Here is a 17,120-nt window from a genome sequence, read left to right as displayed (position 1 = left end):
TCTGACTTCTTTTGACTAGCAGCTTTGGCAAAAGAAAAGATAGGGTATTGGCTGGTGTGGAGTTGTGCTCGTTATAAATGTTCCCTTGGGTTGAGTTTTACTTACAATGAGAACCTAATTGATCACTGCCTTTGGAGATAAGGAGTCCCCCCCCCAGATAAAATGGCTGCTTTTTGTTGCTGGAAGGATCCCGCACCCTGCCAAAAATTTGCCATGATGGCAAATGGTATTCTGCTTGAATAATATGGTGCTACTTAGTGGTATCTTTCTGCTATGCACCTGCTCACTGCTTGAGATGCCCTGTGGCATTGTTCAGGTTAATCCGAAGGAGGGGTTTAGATATATATAGAATCATAGAGTTGGAAGGGACCTACAAGACCATCGAGTCCAACCCCTGCTCAGTGCAGGAAGCCTGATTCCCAGGCGGTCTCCCATCCAAATACTAACCAGGGCTGACCCTGCTTAGCTTCCAAGATCAGATGAGATCGGGAGCATCCAGCCCTTTGTTCCATGGGTAGGTTGCCTTGCCTTGCCTTGCCTTTGGGCATGGGGCTGGGGTGCTTCTGCTTCTGTTCTTTTTCTGTCTGGCCATTCATTCCACCTTGATCTTAAGTCTTAACCAAGTCACACTATGGCTGAAGTTAACTTCTATAGCTGGCACATCTCTTTGGTGTCCCAAGATTGCAATGTTTTCAGAGAAGTCACACCTTGGCCTTTCCAAACAAACTAAAAGGATCTTGATGGGAGCTTTAGGAATATTGGACATAATCCTGCCACAGTCCTAAATGCACTTACTTCCTAGATTACATAGACTGCCAAGTTATATGCAGGAGATCCAGCCTGAGCATCCACTTGCCATTTGCAGTACAGATGTACAACATCTTTTGCTATAGCAGATTATCTTGCCTGAAAGTGAGTTTGCCCGTTTCACCAAGGGTGAGTGTTTCTTGCCCACCATGGAGATCTTTTCTGCCCACGCAGGGGATGATTCCAAGCTGTGTCTTCCAACTTCTCTGCATTATCCACCTCCACTTCCATGTTTTGATCCTCCTGTATTTCACATGTACTGTCCTCAGATGTTGGTTTTCAGCATTTCCCCATCAGCTTCTACTTTCATTATATTTTTTAAAAACTACATTACTGTATGCTGGGTGGGGGACCTGTGCCCCTCCAAATGTTTTGGACTCCCAACTCTCATCAGCCCCAGTCAGCACAGCCAATGATCAGGCATGATGGGAGTTTAGTCCATCAACATCTGGAGGGCCACAGGTTCCCCACCTCTGGTTTAAAGGTACATACATGCCATTTCTTTTCCATGAAAGCTCCCTCAATTTTTCTAAATCGTGTGTTATGGAGTAATATAGAAGCATAAGATTTTGGATGTTATGGATATATTCAACATGAAGGTCACAGCTCTGCACAGACACACATCTTCAGGTTCTCTGGAAACATTTTCATTTGCCATCTGTGGCATTAACCTCTTCTTGATAAAACTACAAAGGAAACAGCCATGGATGTTTGTAAACAGATGAACAATCGTGTGGAATGAGCATTCAAGCCAGAGCAGGGGTAGAATAGTATCCATTGCCAAAATCCTGAAGCACCACACAATTAACCACAAAGAATTATAGAGGAAGTTAAGGGTAAACAACCTACTGATTACGGATGGGTGTGCAGAACAGCAAAGTAATGTATATCGTGCCCAGTAAAAGGGAATAGAAAGGACTGCCCACCTGAAGACTGAAAGGTGGGGCAAGAACAGGAAGACACACCTCTGACAGTCTTTCAGAGGTTGGTTGCTAACCAGTTCCTTAGAAAAACATGCTTCTCAACATGTCAAACTTTTTTTCCTCTTTGGGATGCGAGAAGTGAGCAGTGCCAGTGTTCAATCCCATAACGTCGACAGAGGAAGTCAACAGAATGCTGCTTCACAACAGGAAGTGGAGAGCTGTGTTGCTCAAGTTGCAAAGATGGGGTCATGGTGGCTTGGGAGAAACCACACTGACTTCTGAAAAATATATATATCTGTATTCGATCTCAGTTATTTCTGAGTAATTCTGCTTAGGGCTTCGGATGCCTAGGACCAGGCCAAGAGAGAGTCTAGCATATATTTACATCTACCCTTAACACCCACAGGGCTTGAAGGAATTTGGCCCCATTTTGCTAGAGCCCATGTTCACACAGGAGCAAGCTTCTGCACACTAAACCTGGCTGGATGGGGAATACTACCTGACAGCAAATGCCGCCTGCATGATTTTCAGCCTATCCACTGGCCAGGATTGCATATGCATAAGCCTTGGCAAACATTTGTTGTGAATAGCACCTTTGCAAGCCGAGCCGGGTGTCCATTCCCGAAATCCAGGAACTTCATTGGGGTTTTTCTCCACACCGTAAACCCCTCCATAAACCCCATTTCTGCACATTACAGCTGTAATTTATGCAAATTATGGCCGTAATGTCCGCAAATTCCAACTGCAATGTGTGAAAATGGGGTTTATGGTGGGATTTATGGCGGCGTGGGGGGGACATCCTGCCTTGCCCAGCCACAGCACAACCATCCCTGTCTCTCTGCTGCTCTCAGCCCCTGGCCTAGAATGCCCCCACGTGTCAGAAGGGTAAGGTTGTGGGTTCTCCGGGCTGGGGGCTGATAGTAGCAAGGAGAAAGGGATGGTTGTGTGGTGGCAGCAGTGGTGGTGGGAGGATGAGGGGGAAGTGCCATGGTGCTCCTCTCTCATCCTCCTGCTGCCACTGCACCGCGCTGCTGCCACACAACCAAAAATCTGCCAGCTGGCCTGACTCTTTGCCATCCGAGTCGGGCCAGCTGGCAGACGTAGGGTCAGAGTCTGGGGAGGCCAAGCCAGCAAAAGCTCACTGAGCTCCACCCCACAGATTCATCTGACATCCCTAATACACACACACTTAAGGATTGGGGCCCTCTCTTTTGGTAGGATTGTGCTCCTGGTTTTGTACGAAAATAAAAAGGGGAAACCCTACCATAGTAATTTTACTGTCAAAAAGTATATTATAATTGTCTGCATTTATTATCCAACTCAAATTATGAGATACAGGAAGAAAAAACATGTCGCGTTGTATATTATAATATTTAAATATTATTTCAACCCTCTGGCTTCATTATCTACCACAAAAAAGAATATTATATTTAATGTAAAACACAAATATATCCTTATCTCTAATTTTTTGTTTGTTTTTAAAAAAATCACCAGTAATGCAAAAAATTCTGTTCATACAAACATCAGCTCCAAACATTCAAGTTATACATTAATGCTAGCTTTTTTAATTTTAAAAAAATGTTTAACATATATCCTAAAACCGTTTGGCAGCAACCTTTGCAATGTACAAAACATCTGTATTACATCGATTGACACTGAACTAGAAAGTGCATTTATTTATTCACCACAACCGGAGCAGCCAGCCGTTCAGAAAAGTGATGGCCACATCTCAGAAAAATGCTGTGCAAGGTAGCAAAGCAAGTAAAGGACTTTATTCACAAAAGGATCACATCCCAACCCCATGGGAGTCAATGGTACAGTGTCTGCTGACAAGTGGGCTTTAAGGGAAAGAGCCCCATTGATTCCAGTTATTGGTTAGACAAGCTAGCATTGTTCCAGTCCCAAAGTAAGAAATAGTGTCATGCTTATGTCCTCTGAGGCAAGACATGTATACTTGATCTGGCCTGTTTCACACATACTTGCTGATCACTTGATGATTGCAGCATCAGATGATGTCTTACATGCGTGCATGAGCCATCACAGATCAAACACCAGAGGCACAACTTTCACATTGTCACCTTGAGTGTAATACGTAAACAGGCCTGGTTCAGATGTAAGGGAAAACCATTTCCCACTGTGTGAATGAGCCATGATAAGCCTTGGGTTTGCACATTCCCCTTTCCTTTCTCTCAGGCAGCCAGGGGACTATGAGAAGCCTTCCCTTCCAGTTTTAAACAAATCCAGTTCCCCATTATGTCTAAACTCAGAACTCTAGTTTATTTAAACTCTAGTTAGTTTAAACAAACCAGAATCAAACTGAGATTTCTGATCTCGGTTTGCTTCTTAACTGGAGTTTAAACAGACTCCAGCTCCCAGAGTTTGGATGTCACAGGGAACTGTGGTTTGTTTGAAACAGAGAGTAGAGGCTTTGAATTTCCTTGGAGCCACAGAAGAGCAGGAGAAGGGAGGGTGCAAACCTCAGTTGCATTTTGGCTTGTTCATGTAGTGGGCAGCCATGATTTCCCATTACATCTGAACCAGGCCTGAGCTAGTTCACATATTCAGCTGCCAGTAACTGAAAGCTGAGTAATCAAGTGATGCATACATATGTGTGAATTGTCTTTGTGAATTATAGACTACAGGCACAATTTGAAAAGGACTTCTTGATACAAACGTAGCCCTCCATCTTTTGCTTCACTGAGTAGCCTAATAGAAACGTGTAGACTAGGACTCTTAGGTTATACTCAGGACTGTGTGTGTTATTGCATCTTTGACAGTATTGTGCAAGTGTGACATTTAACATCAGCATCCTTTGCTATATATTTTTTAAAGAATCATGTTTCTAGTCCTCACAAACATGGCCATATTTGGGGAAAATGTGGACAATGTCCGCTAAGATCTTATAAGCCTGACCTGGACCTGAGCTCATATGTTTTTAGCAGGCATTCCCCAAATTCCAGTGATCAGTGACCATTCTTATAGTCAGGCACATACAGACTATTATGCTATGCAGAGGTGCAAAATGCCTGTCTTTTTATGTATACAAAATACCCACAGCCCTGCTGATCAAATGAAGTATTCATGCAAGCAAGACACTTTTTTTCTATCCTGACAGATCATCACTGTGATAAACAAATTATAGCACTTTAAAGATGAAAAAAAATCTGATTTTGTCCCTCAGCCACATAAAGTGCTACACTCCTTAATACACAGCAGCCTCATACTGTTCCAAATATGCTATGTACTGTTGTTTTAGCAAGAGCCAATACTGTAAGATCACCATAAATGGTTTTTTTTTTAAAGGGTGAATATCACATACACACAGGGAAGATTTTCACTCTCAGAAGGGAAACCAAGGTGCGAGATCCAACAAGTGAGGAAATAAGCAGCTCAGCAGTAAAATTAGATCAGAAAGGACTAAAAGGGGCTGTTTCCTAATAAATTCATGCATTAAAAAAATAAATAAGCACTGTGAGCTTGTGATCTCTACTGGAATTTCCACATTGGAAGTCATACACAGATATGCAGAGAATTGGGGCACAATCTAGCAGGAAGAACAGCTCTTGCACAGCACCTATTCATTTCAACTGGACTTGTAAAGGAGAACATCCTGCCAGAAGGTGCCCTTTGCCTTCTATTTTGCTCAGATCAAAATCTGGGTTTTAGCAGCCCATGCAATGCACCATACAAGTGTCACATGTTAAGCCAATCCAACTCTGCCATTTTACAACCATTCGTTCAACAAAGCAGAGATGCTTTCCATTTGCCTTCTGATATTTATATTTAAAGATGACTTAAGCGATATTATTTCAGAAGTCACTGACTAGAGTGCAGTTATTGTCGCAAACAGGGAACACCCCAGGGAACACTTCAGACAGAAATTCAGCTAGTCAATATTGTTCGTATTTAATCCCTACAGGGATAAACGCTCTTTATTATTACACAACTAGCCAAATGTGTGTCACTTTGATGGGCAGGAGGGTTGCAGAGAAGGTTTGTATATTGCAGATTCTGGTGGAGGTGCACAGAGACACATAGACTCCCAGTGGCGGCTCAACTCGGTGCAAACTTGGCCACTGAGTGGCCAGAGGGCACATTTGGCCACCACTGAAAAGGTGTCCTCAAGTCCAGCATTTGTACCTTTCCCCCCTCTTTCAGCCCAAGTTTGGCCAAATTTAATTTTGGAGAAGCTCTCAGGGGCTGCGTTCCTTTGGTGGCAGAGCCAAAGGGGCGGGGTCAAAGGCAAAAGGGACAATGATGAGCTAACAATTCCAAAAATAGCATCACCTTTTAGCATAAAGCTTTTACTGCCAGTAACTAAGCTTTAGGAGAGGCCTCACCATGGACTTACAGAGATGAAAGTAAAGGAATTCACACCGGGAAAGAATTGGGATAAAGACTAAGCCTGATCCTTGAGTCTGGTGATCTCAGAATTTAGAGGAAAGCAGGTTTTATGTCTTCCCCAACATGCTTGCCAAGTGCAGCCCATTTACTGTGTGCCATGGAATTTAATGGGAGCCATGATAGGATGGAAACTAAAGGCATGTTCCCAGCAACATCACTGAGGTGGGAGCTAAATCTGCCTTATACCCCTGGGAAACACTCTCTCTCTCTCTCTCTGGTCAGTGACTTTGTATCTTCCCCAGCAGTCTTGCCAGTTGCGGCCCATTTACTTCATACCATAGAACCAAATGGGAGCCACTGAAATTCAAGCCTATTCCACTTGCCCCAGGTCCGATTTCTTGATCATGCTGGAGTAAGACAAAGAGATAGAACTCAGGAACTGGATTTTAATATATCTGACTGTAAAGATGGTGCAGAACATGAAAAATGGTTTTATCCTGTGTAATGCCACATCATTTAGCTCTCAGCCACTGCAACCTGTCAAAGCCTAGCGCTTTGCAGGACTGAGCACCATGGCAGATATTTACTTAAATCCAGTGGCTCTGATGTGCATGCAAAATCTCTAATGTGTACATGATGCCCTAAGACTGAAAAGAATGAAAAAACCTCTCCTCACATGGAACTCTGTTCACTGTGTGCCCGAGTCCTACAGACTATGGATCATGGCCAGTATTTCTTAATTGGATTGCACAACTGCTGTACAAGCACTTGCTTGCATGCATGATACTCAGACATGTGCAAACTTGGGTAAGCAAGAACAATGTTTTGTAGTATTTCTTTGGGTTAAGAGAAGGTACAGTCACTCATTACGCAGTGAAAGTAACATGGAGGAACAGCTTCCCCCTTCTTCAGTGCAAAATCCCCTAAAGCCTTTTACAGGGTGGGAATCCAAAGGATGAGCCTGGTTCATGTGTGCTGTCCCATGATAAACAGGAAGACTGGACAAACACACATGTGTTGGTTCAAATGGGACTGAAATCCCTTGCAGTAAAAGTGTGTCTGGATGTTGCCAATTCAATTTCTTTTTTAATAACCTCAAAGCTTAAAGCGATTAGGAGAGAATAGTTTTCTAACTGGAGAATACCATGTGACATAATCCACAATCCAACCCCAGTTCCAAAAGTTATGAAATACATATATATCTCCTTTCCACTTACCATGAGCAGGAGTTATATTTCAGTAGTAGGCATTTAAAGCAGCAATTTCAAGACTTCCTACCTGAAGAGAGCCCTTCCCACATCGATTGTTCTGTGTAGAAACCCTAGAGCATCATCTGCCACAGTACCCATACACATGGCAGGGGCTTCCAGGACATGTTCTAGAGTGAAATCTAGGATTTCATAAGCCAGTGCTGGCCAAGTTCACCTCTGCCCTGTGTGAACCAAGTATATGCACCCTAGATTTAGGTGAAGGTCAGTAGTTGCAGGCAAGCTATTTTTATAGCAGCCTTCCGCAACATGGGTCCCTCCAGATGTTTTGGACTATGGCTCCCATCAGCCCCAGCCAGCATGGCCAAACATCTGGGATGCTGGGAATTGTAGTCTATCAACATCTAGAGGCACCTGGGTTAGAGGAAAGCTGATTGGATGCCAGCGTTGGCTCCAGATTTTGGAGGCCCTTGGGCAAGGTACCCTCAGTCAACCTGGCTCTCTGGGCAGGCTCCTTGCCACTGTCACCACTGCCCATTCACTTGTGCTCTCCATCTGGGCTCATCCCACAAACACTGACCCAAAGGGTAGGACAAGGCGTGCGGAGGCAGATGCTCACCCTTGCTTTAGCCACTACTCACACGCTTGGAGAGGGCAGGTGAACAAGCAGCGGCAGTGAGGAGGAGCGGCAGTGAGGAGCAGCAGCTGCTTGGTCAGGGTTTCTGGGGATCAGCAGCGAGCCCCCTGCAGGGGTATGGGCCTTGGAAGCTGCCCTACAATGCCAACTCTTGACATTGGTTCAGATGGATGTCCACCATTTCTACTGATCTTCTCACTGAGGAATCCCTGCTATCATCTAAGGCATTCCACGGTTCCTCAGTTTGGAAATCACTACTCTAAAGGAATGGTTCTTTAGAAACAGTGAACAAACGGTCCTTAATGGTGATGCAAACACCTATGCAACATTATACTTCAGTTCAGCAGGAGTCAGCAGATGAACATGAGTCTGCATAAATTTGTTCTTGTTGCCATTAAATGAGAGTTATGGTCAAGGGGGGGAAGGTCTCCCAGTCAAAGGAGTTTCAGTCAACAATTGAGACAAGAGCAGATTGGACTGTATTGGATGGGTCTACATGGAAGTCAGTTAACAGTGTTGGTCAGTTTCTCCTCTTGGGTGTGGAAAAAGTCACAGTCTTCCCAGTCACTCTCTTGACTGATAAAATAAAATATATCCAGATTCTGAATTTTTTGATATATCAGAAGTCAGACCATAGAATTCTTCAATAGCTTGCGCATCAATTTTCTGCAAAATAAGTGAATTATCGAAGTGTTAAAGGAGAAAATGTGATGAAATTGGTCTAACAATGTCAAAACGAGGGTACATTCTGTTAGAAAATTAGACAACAAGATAGCAATATGGTTGGCTGACTCCTTCCAAACCTTCTAGATGTGCAACACTCAGAGAAACTTAATTTAATATACACAGACGCTGGCATATTCCTCACTTTGCTCGAAAGGCTGTTGTCAGTTGAGATCTCTCTACTCTTTGTGGTAGGAGTGTCCTGCAGTACAAACTTTCTGGGACTTGTTTTGCACCAGAGGTGGGCAACTTATGGCCCAGATGTTTTGTCCTATAACTCCCATCAGCCCTCTCCAGCATAGCAAATAGTGAGGGCTGAGGAGCAACAGAGGTGATTTTTGCCTCTATTCCTTCCTTTTTACATTTTTACCTCTAGACAGGCCTTTGAGACTGTGAGCATTTCTACACGAGGCTTTTATCACATGCTTGTGACTGGTCACCCCCAGAAGTTTGTGGGTCCTTAACACACTGTCATCAAACTCCAGGATGTCTCCTGTGCTTTCCCCCAGTTATCCCACTTTCGAAAAGACTGGCGATAACCTGATTAAGAATGTTGATCTGATATATCGGCTGTGTGTAATGACCGAGTTGCACTATAACCACAGCACCATCCAGTGGCTGTAAAATGAAACACATAGAACTTGCCAAGAAAGGAAACCCCCGATTCAAAGCACAGGCCCACCCATGTAAAGGAGCTGATCTTAATCCTGCAAAGAATCCCGAAGGAGAAGCCCTGGTAAGGATGTGGGATTTTAGCCTTGTGTGGTGAAGCCCTGTGTAGGGGAGGTGCGCTGCTGGGAGCAGGGCAGGGACTAAAGAGACCATAGGATTTTTTTTATATCCAGGCCACTCCCCTCCATGCCTGAATGCCCCCTTTTTACCTCTATAAGGTCCTTTGAAGGTGCTTTTGCACCCTCAGAAAGCAGGTACTGTGGTTCTTTCTGCAAGGGGCAGGAGGAGGGAAGGGATGCAGCCCCCCTCCCAAAGTTGTAACAGTGTCTATGGCTTTGGGAGTGGGGGATCCAAGAAATCTTATGGTTCCTAGGATGCTCTCCAGGGACCATAGGATTGCTCTGCGAATGGAGCATTAGCAAAATTCAAATCAGTGACACTTTTAAAAGAATGTAAATAGCCTATCATTCTAGATGAATTAGATTACTGCATACAGTAGACACTTTTTCCTTCTCACCTTGCACAATTGGGGGGCAGGGAAAGGCGATAAGAATAAAGTTGGAGTTCTATCTACTGCAGATGTATTATTAAGGGGGAAATTAATAAGTATATACTAAGAAAAACCATTAATTTGGACATAAGTTACAGCAGCAGAACAGTTATTTTACTGTCATAGATAAGTGGTCAGCTTGACAACCAAGCTAAATGCAACCCAGCAATAATGTACAGGAGTCCACCAGAGCCTCAATAAACCTCCTGATTTTGCTGCCTACCTGGGACTGCAAAAAAAGAAGGAAAGAGGGAAAGAAACAACAAAAAAGGAGAGGTACTGATAAGTGTCGCAAAGGCCACAATTAATGGCTGGTGGGCTGCATTTGGCTTGATGGGTCTTGTTGTGTAGGCTTGATTTAAGGTCTGCTCTCTCCCACCACAATCCCAACAAATAACATGGTCCCAATGCTGCCATGTCTTGATACCCTGACCACCAAACAGCAAACTATGGGAACCACTGTATCAGTGTGAGTAGCAGACTTTGTGTATTGGTGAAGTGTACAAACTCTTGTACAGAACTGTACCCTTTATTTCTAGTATTGTGGCTCACACCGCCAGTGGTGTGCTAAGACTGAACCAAGTGTGTGGGAAGCTTCCTTGTTCCCCTAAATAATAACTGGCTAAAGGATCAAGTTAGTATCTTTGGCCCAGGAAAGAGAGAGACTGAGGCAGGGGCCAAAACAGACATTACTTTGAATCTGCATCTAGCAGCTAACTCTTTTCCCCATTTTTACTCTAGCATAGTCACAGGGTCCCATTTCTGGATCTTTAAATACCTCTTCCCCAACATTGATATGGACTGGGGCCCCTGCATCTACTCTAGAGTAAAAATAATTAAGAAAGACGTAGCTGCTAGATGCAGCTTTACAGTAACATCTGCTTTGGCCCATGGTCTTCACAAAGTGGTAATCAGGTAGTAGAATAGACTGTAACACTTCGGAGAATGGGTGGGGAATACATGCTCCTCCATAAAAAAATAACCCTCCCTGCAAATAAAAAGGGAGGATATCTGGGAGAAAGATTCTAGCCCAATCCTTGGCCTGCTGTGCTAGTTTTCTATTTGTGCAGCTTTTAAAATGATGCAGAGATTTTTTTAAAAAAAAATTAAATCCCCACTCCGTAGCCTGAAGTGGTGAAGTCTATTACACCACCTCATTCCACTGCATGTGTAGACTTGACTCCAATTAACATCTGAGGATACTTAAAATTTAGGATTCAAGACAATGAAATCCTGGCAAAACTCCCTCCGACTTCAATGCTTCCCGATATTTAGGGGTTGCTCTTATTCTAAGAAATTAATTTTCAAGTGATAAGCTACATCACATGAGCAAAACAACTCAATACATTTATATTCTTCTCAGCAGTTATCAGTGTACTGACCTCTACAATATCATCATCAAACAAAAGCCAAAAGCCATGGCTTTTCACAATGGTAATATAGTGTCCACGATTAGGTCCACTAAAAAGGAAAGGAAAAACCATTAAAAAAATTTAGTGACACGATGGGGTCAGCCTCCTAAAGCACAAAAGTCATATTATAGTACAGCGGCAGGCAACCTTTTCAGGCCCATTTGACAATTTGAGAAACTGTTGTGGGCACCACCACAAAATGGCTGCCATGGGAGACATGGCTAGTTACAAGAACAAGTAACCTTCCCAAAAGACTGAATACAGAGGTGGGGTCTTGAGCCCCAACACGCTAAAAAACTATGTTGAACCCAAAGTTCTCAGTGCCAACAGAAAACTATTGAACAGAAGACAAACTCTTGCCCCTCCACCAGAAAACTCATTTCCCCCTCCCATCTCTTTTTCTCTCTCCCTCTTGCTCTCTAATCCCAATTTTCTCTAAAGCAATCCTAGCTGCCGGTAAGAAAAGGTGTTAACTTTTTTTTTTTTAAAGTGGGAGGGGTAGGGCACCTCAGCGGACACCACAAAAGGTGTCTGGGCTGCATTGGTGCCTATGGGCAGTACTTTGGCCACCCCTGTTATACTAAAATACATTTAGACTGCAATCGTATGGTCCCTAGGAAGGCCTCTCAGGGGCCAGATAGAGCGAACCTCCCTTTCCCCTCACGGAGAGGGAGGTCCGCAGGTGTAGAAAGGGACCCATTCTTGCAAGTCTCCCAACTGTGAGTGTGGAAACCTCTCCTGCCCTTGCCAGTGTTCTGATGGTGAAAACAGCAAAGAGGGGTGTGTCCAGGGGTGCATTCAGGGAGCTTTGGGTCTCCAAGTTCCAAAGCTCTCATGTTCCCCTGACAAAGGGATGGTACACTAGCTCTAGAACTGACATACTCATTTTCCCTTCAGCCACCCCACCACTTTCCACCCCGCTGGCTTGAACCCAGCACTGATTTGGATTTGGCAATCTGGCCACCAGAGATTCTCTTTCCCCGCTCCCGTTAGATTGCTCTGCCCTAGTTAATTTATAGGCACAGGGACTGGGGGGGGGGGAACAATAAACAACATGTCCCTCAGCCACAGCATGAGTTCAGTTTTCTTCCAGCTTTGTAATTTGATTGGCAGATGTGCATAACAACAATCTGAAGGCTGACTCTGAACCTGAACATGTTACAGCTATATAGTGGGCAGGGGGTGGGGAGGGTCTGCAGGGTGGGGAAGAGAAAAGCTGCCCTTTTACCTTTCCTTTCTCCTGAGACATCCCTTATAGTGCAGGGAGGGAGATATATCTTTTTTTACCTTACAGCATACATTCTCCCCAACCCTAATCTTCCCCCTCTAGGATACGTATTATAAACTGTTGGGGGCTTGAGTAGGCTACTTCCCTTGTCTTCACCCCCCCACACACAAACACACACATTGTTCTCTCCCCCGCTACCTGAACTGACACCATAAGGTTCTGTACATCCTGTCAGGCCATTTGTTTTGAGTTTTTAAAAATGATTTTTCTTTTAATTTACAAACTTCGGAACTTCTACATATTTAGGGAATACGCTGAACATGTAGAAGCAAGGCCCTTATTTTTGGGTGGCCCTGTTCCACTTCCAAATCGATAGGCGCTCCATGGCCTGAGTTCAGCATTAGAGGGAATGATACTCCTCCTGTACAGAATTATTTCCTGGATTACACTTGAATGCAGTTTACCTGCCACAGTGAACCACAACAGCCACCAAGTCATACATGCGATCCAAGTTGATAGCATCCCCAGATGTGTTGAAGAGTCGTAACTCCAGTGGGAATACCACGCGGTAAGAGAGTTTCGTGTACCGATGTAGCTGCTCCATGTATTTGAATCTCTTCAGGTGTAATGCAAGGATCATTGGCAGTTTTTTAACCCTCATCCTGCGAAATCAAAGTAACGTCACAGAATAAGAATTGCACTCTCTACTCATACTATACAGGAAGGTCTTTATTCCACCAGGGTGGAGTGCGGGAGTGAACCGGCAAAGCATTTGTTATAGATTTTTTTAAAAAGCCGATTACTTATAGTACAGTCTTCCCATTATACCAGACAAAATGAGACTGAGGTCAAAATAATAATGCAAAATAAGTACACCTAAATCCAGATCCAACCCAAAATTGTTTAAACAAAATATATGTCCATTTAGCATAATATCTGTGAATATTATTTAGCATGATGTCTGTGCTATTGATAGCACTCTTGTATCAGATCACATTGGCTGCATGGTGGTTGTAATAAGAAGCATAAATAGACATAAAAATACAGGAGAGTGAAAAACCTATGGGTTACGTTGAGGTGACTAGAACCATGCACACACCTTAGAAGAATAAAACATGCAGGCAACTCATACAGCTTTTCTACATGAGGCTGTTAATTCACTGTATCTTCTTTCGGTTTCGTCACAGAATTGAGATCCAAGCACTACATGAAGAGCTTTTCCTTCCCTCTTTTTCTGCTACATAACCTCTAGATGGCACTGTGGCATAATGGAATAGTGCAAATACACAAGCGAGGAAAGCATTTTCTTTTGCTTTTACAATTAAATAAATTTTCCCTCCTCAAAAAAAAACTTACCGAAAGTGCTGTTTAGACACAGAAGCGAAACTGGAGGGTAATGACATCATCTAAAGATCCCGTACACAACCATGAGTAGGGAATGACGAGCGCACGATAAATGTCTCTTGTAGAAAAGCCCACAGTTCCCACTCAGCAGGTCTGCTACACATGCAGCAGAAGGAGGTGTGAAAAGTGGAGCGGGGTAGAGCCCTGAGGCAGTAGCATGGACTGTATCACTTCATGCTGCAGGTGAGGGGGATACGTGTTCTTTAAAGCTACCTTATGTTAAAAAAGAGACTCCTTAAGGGCACAATCCTATGCATATTTAGACAGAAAAAGTCTGACAACTCCCAGCATTCCCCACCAGCCATGCTGGCTGGGGAATGCTGGGAGTTGTAGGACATTTTTCGGTCTAAATGTGCATAGGATTGCGCTCTAAGTAAAACATTACTAAGGAGAGCACTGAGCTACAACCTTTCTCCTGGATGTGCTGCTTTTCTACTTGCCAGGGGGAGCCAGCAAGGTATTGTCGTTGGTGTCCAGGGAGCCCTGGGTTCACATCTCCACACTGCCATGACACTCATTGGGTGAGCCTGGGCCTGTCTCCATCTCTCAGCCTAACTTATCTCAGACGGACGCTGTGAGGATAAAAGGAGGAGCAGGAAGAACCAGGTATGCTGCCTTGAGCTCCTTGGAAGGGAAGGTGGCATATAGATGTAAGAATAAACAAATTATTTAACCAAGGGGAAGAATTGAAGAAAAGGCATGTCCAACCTGCAGACAAAAGTGATGGCCCGCCTCATGGTACAGCATGACTCTGCCACCTTATTCCACTGCATGGATACAGCTAGTCATTGAGACCAGGTGGAAAAATTTGGTTGGCTTTCAGCGTGAGTCACATTCACTGCGGGGGGAGAGGCTTCACATTCCTCTTTGTCCTACAGCCTTCCATGAGCCACAAAGATATGCATGGCGTTGCCTGCACAGAGCTATAGATTACAGCACCCTTCCTCCACCTGGTGCCCTCCAGATGTGCTGGCCATACTGGGAGTTGCAGTCCAGCACACCTGGACAGTGCCAGGCGGAGGAAGGCTGGATGATTACAGCCAATAGTGCACCTTCCATTCTGGACGTTTTTTAATGTTTGCCAGGGAGATATGTGCAGATGACCATTGCTTTACTTGAGATCCATTTCATTTTAACCACTGCTTGAACATTTGAACTAGGAACACAGCCCATGCTGCACAGGGAGCGAGCCACCAATGGCGTTCCTTACCTTTTTTGTGCCTCCTGTTTGCTGCAGCAGGTCTCACAGTAGTACTTCTGTTCACTGCACAAAGTTTCTGTGTTGCTGAAGTCTCTGGAAAAAAAACAGCAGAGGTCCCAGCTGGCAGAAGTGCCTTGGAACTTTCCACCCCAAGTACCCATTGAATTGGCTGTGAGTTATAGTACCTGTGCTTCCCTGTTTCTTAGACGCAGTTATCGGAGGGGTGGGTGGGCAGGCGGGCGGGCATCTAACATGTTGTGTGCAATCCTGCCGCACCAGCAAAGAGCAGCTTTCAAGGTGGGCAACTTGTGGCCCTCTAGATATTGTTGGACTGCAGCACCCATCATGCCTTGCCATTGGTTATGCCAGCTCAGGCTGATGGGAGTTACAGTCCAACATCTGGAGAGCCACAAGTTGCCCACCCCTGCTTGAAAGGGTGCTCAGAAATGGCAACTGGTCTAGAAGCCAGCTGCCCAGGGGTCACAGCCAGTACCAAGTTTGGCAGGGTCCTTGGCGCCCTCCAGGTGGGCTCCCCTCTCTCACCCGAACTTCATAGTGGCAGGTGGATGCAAAGCAGCAGAAAAGCTCTGGAGCAACACTACAGCAGGCCCTCCAGGTGTCGTGGGGAAATCAAAATGGCAGGCGTCAGCCACTGCCACCTGGCTCGGTGGGTTGTAGCCAGCCTTTTGGGTCAGCGGCTGGCCCTTGTAACAGCTTGGGCCATCAGGAACTGCCTGACCCCTGACTCCTGCCCTGCCAGGTTTTAACAGGCAGCCCCATGCAACTTTGAGGTAGTAAAAATAATCTTGTTTCAGAGGGCTTTTGGAGTAACTGGTTAGTGATATACTGATAATTAACTCACTGTGGGTAATTAATTGCTCGTTTCTGTGCTGATCCTGGGTTTTCTGTCACCTGCTGTTCTCAAATGTGTTGCTGTTTCATTAAAGTGTTCTTATTGTGGGTTTTAAGCTTTGTTGCGGAGAATAAGCTGGAGAATGCATATCTCGAATGAATGAATGAATGAATGAATGAATACAATCCCACAAAGGCCAAGCAGAATCCTCCATTCCCAATGGGCAGGTTAATTTTTAAAAATTAATTGAATTAACTAATTAACAGTTTGGGATAAAGGGAGCTCTATTATAGTATTCTGGCTCTTTATTTACAGTGTCGCTGGGGCAGCTCAATTATACCATACTATTAAAACATGTGCCTCTATTCCTAACAGCTGGCACTTCTGAAGTCTTTAAAGAGAAACTCTTGAGTCTGCTTTCTGTGCCCACACAGAGACATTGGTTTTTTTATCCAACGGCTTAATGCTCCTTGGGTGGGGCCCAGGGTGAAAAGGGAAGCCTTTACTGGCTGGGAAGCTCTGTGTGTGCACTGGGGTCTCATATGTCCCAGGAATTTGTCAAAAACAACTCCTGCCAGACAAATCTGATCTCATTTTTTGATCAAGTAACCTCCCTTGTAGACCATGGGAATGCTGTAGACATCATATACCTCGACTTCAGCAAAGCTTTCGACAAAGTACCCCATGATATCCTGATGAGCAAACTAGCTCAAAGTGGGCTAGATGAAACAATGATCCGGTGGATCCACAGTTGGCTACAGAACTGGACTCAAAGAGTGCTTATCAATGGGACCTTCTCAAACTGGGGAGAGGTAACGAGTGGGGTACCGCAGGGCTCAGTCCTGGGCCCAGTGCTCTTCAACATTTTTATTAATGACTTGGAGGAGGAGGTGCAGGGAATGCTGATCAAATTTGCAGATGACACAAAATTGGGCGGGACAGCTAATACTTTGGAAGACAGATACAAAATTCAAAGTGATCTGGATAGACTGGAGCACTGCGCAGAAAACAAAAGAATAACATTTAATAGGGATAAATGCCAAGTTCTGCACCTAGGAAAAAGAACCCAAATGCACAGTTACAAGATGGGGGATACGTGGCTCAACAACACTACAAGCGAGAAAGATCTTGGAATTGTTGTCGATCACAAGCTGAATA

General features: G+C 44.5%; 1 protein-coding gene and 1 long non-coding RNA gene across 3 annotated transcripts in view; one reads left to right on the top strand and one right to left on the bottom strand.

Moving 5' to 3' along the window:
- The first annotated feature begins 3,006 nt into the window (after positions 1 to 3,006).
- LOC146344159 (uncharacterized) lies at positions 3,007 to 7,112 on the top strand. Its single transcript, XR_014792165.1, has 2 exons — positions 3,007 to 3,835; positions 4,283 to 7,112. It is a non-coding gene; the product is annotated as an uncharacterized LOC146344159 (long non-coding RNA).
- Positions 5,639 to 17,120, bottom strand: part of USP46 (ubiquitin specific peptidase 46) — a 44,293-nt gene continuing 32,811 nt past the window's right edge. Inside the window, exons 6-9 of one of the 2 annotated variants that reach the window (XM_084856774.1) lie at positions 15,119 to 15,202; positions 12,969 to 13,166; positions 11,247 to 11,325; positions 5,639 to 8,585 (exon numbers count right to left, since the gene is read on the bottom strand). In XM_084856774.1, coding sequence (XP_084712900.1) covers positions 8,484 to 8,585; positions 11,247 to 11,325; positions 12,969 to 13,166; positions 15,119 to 15,202 — 463 coding nt within the window. In that variant the 3' untranslated portion in view covers positions 5,639 to 8,483. The remainder of the gene's footprint in view (positions 8,586 to 11,246; positions 11,326 to 12,968; positions 13,167 to 15,118; positions 15,203 to 17,120) is intronic. The other variant, XM_084856773.1, reaches the window with a different exon arrangement.

This window comes from Heloderma suspectum, chromosome 5 (genome assembly GCF_057233095.1).
Source record: "Heloderma suspectum isolate Gila_16-S chromosome 5, 16-S_ref, whole genome shotgun sequence".
Classification (NCBI taxonomy): Eukaryota; Metazoa; Chordata; class Lepidosauria; order Squamata; family Helodermatidae; genus Heloderma; species Heloderma suspectum.
The sequence above is the reverse complement of the archived record's forward strand: the minus strand, read 5'-3'. Positions and strand labels throughout refer to the sequence as shown.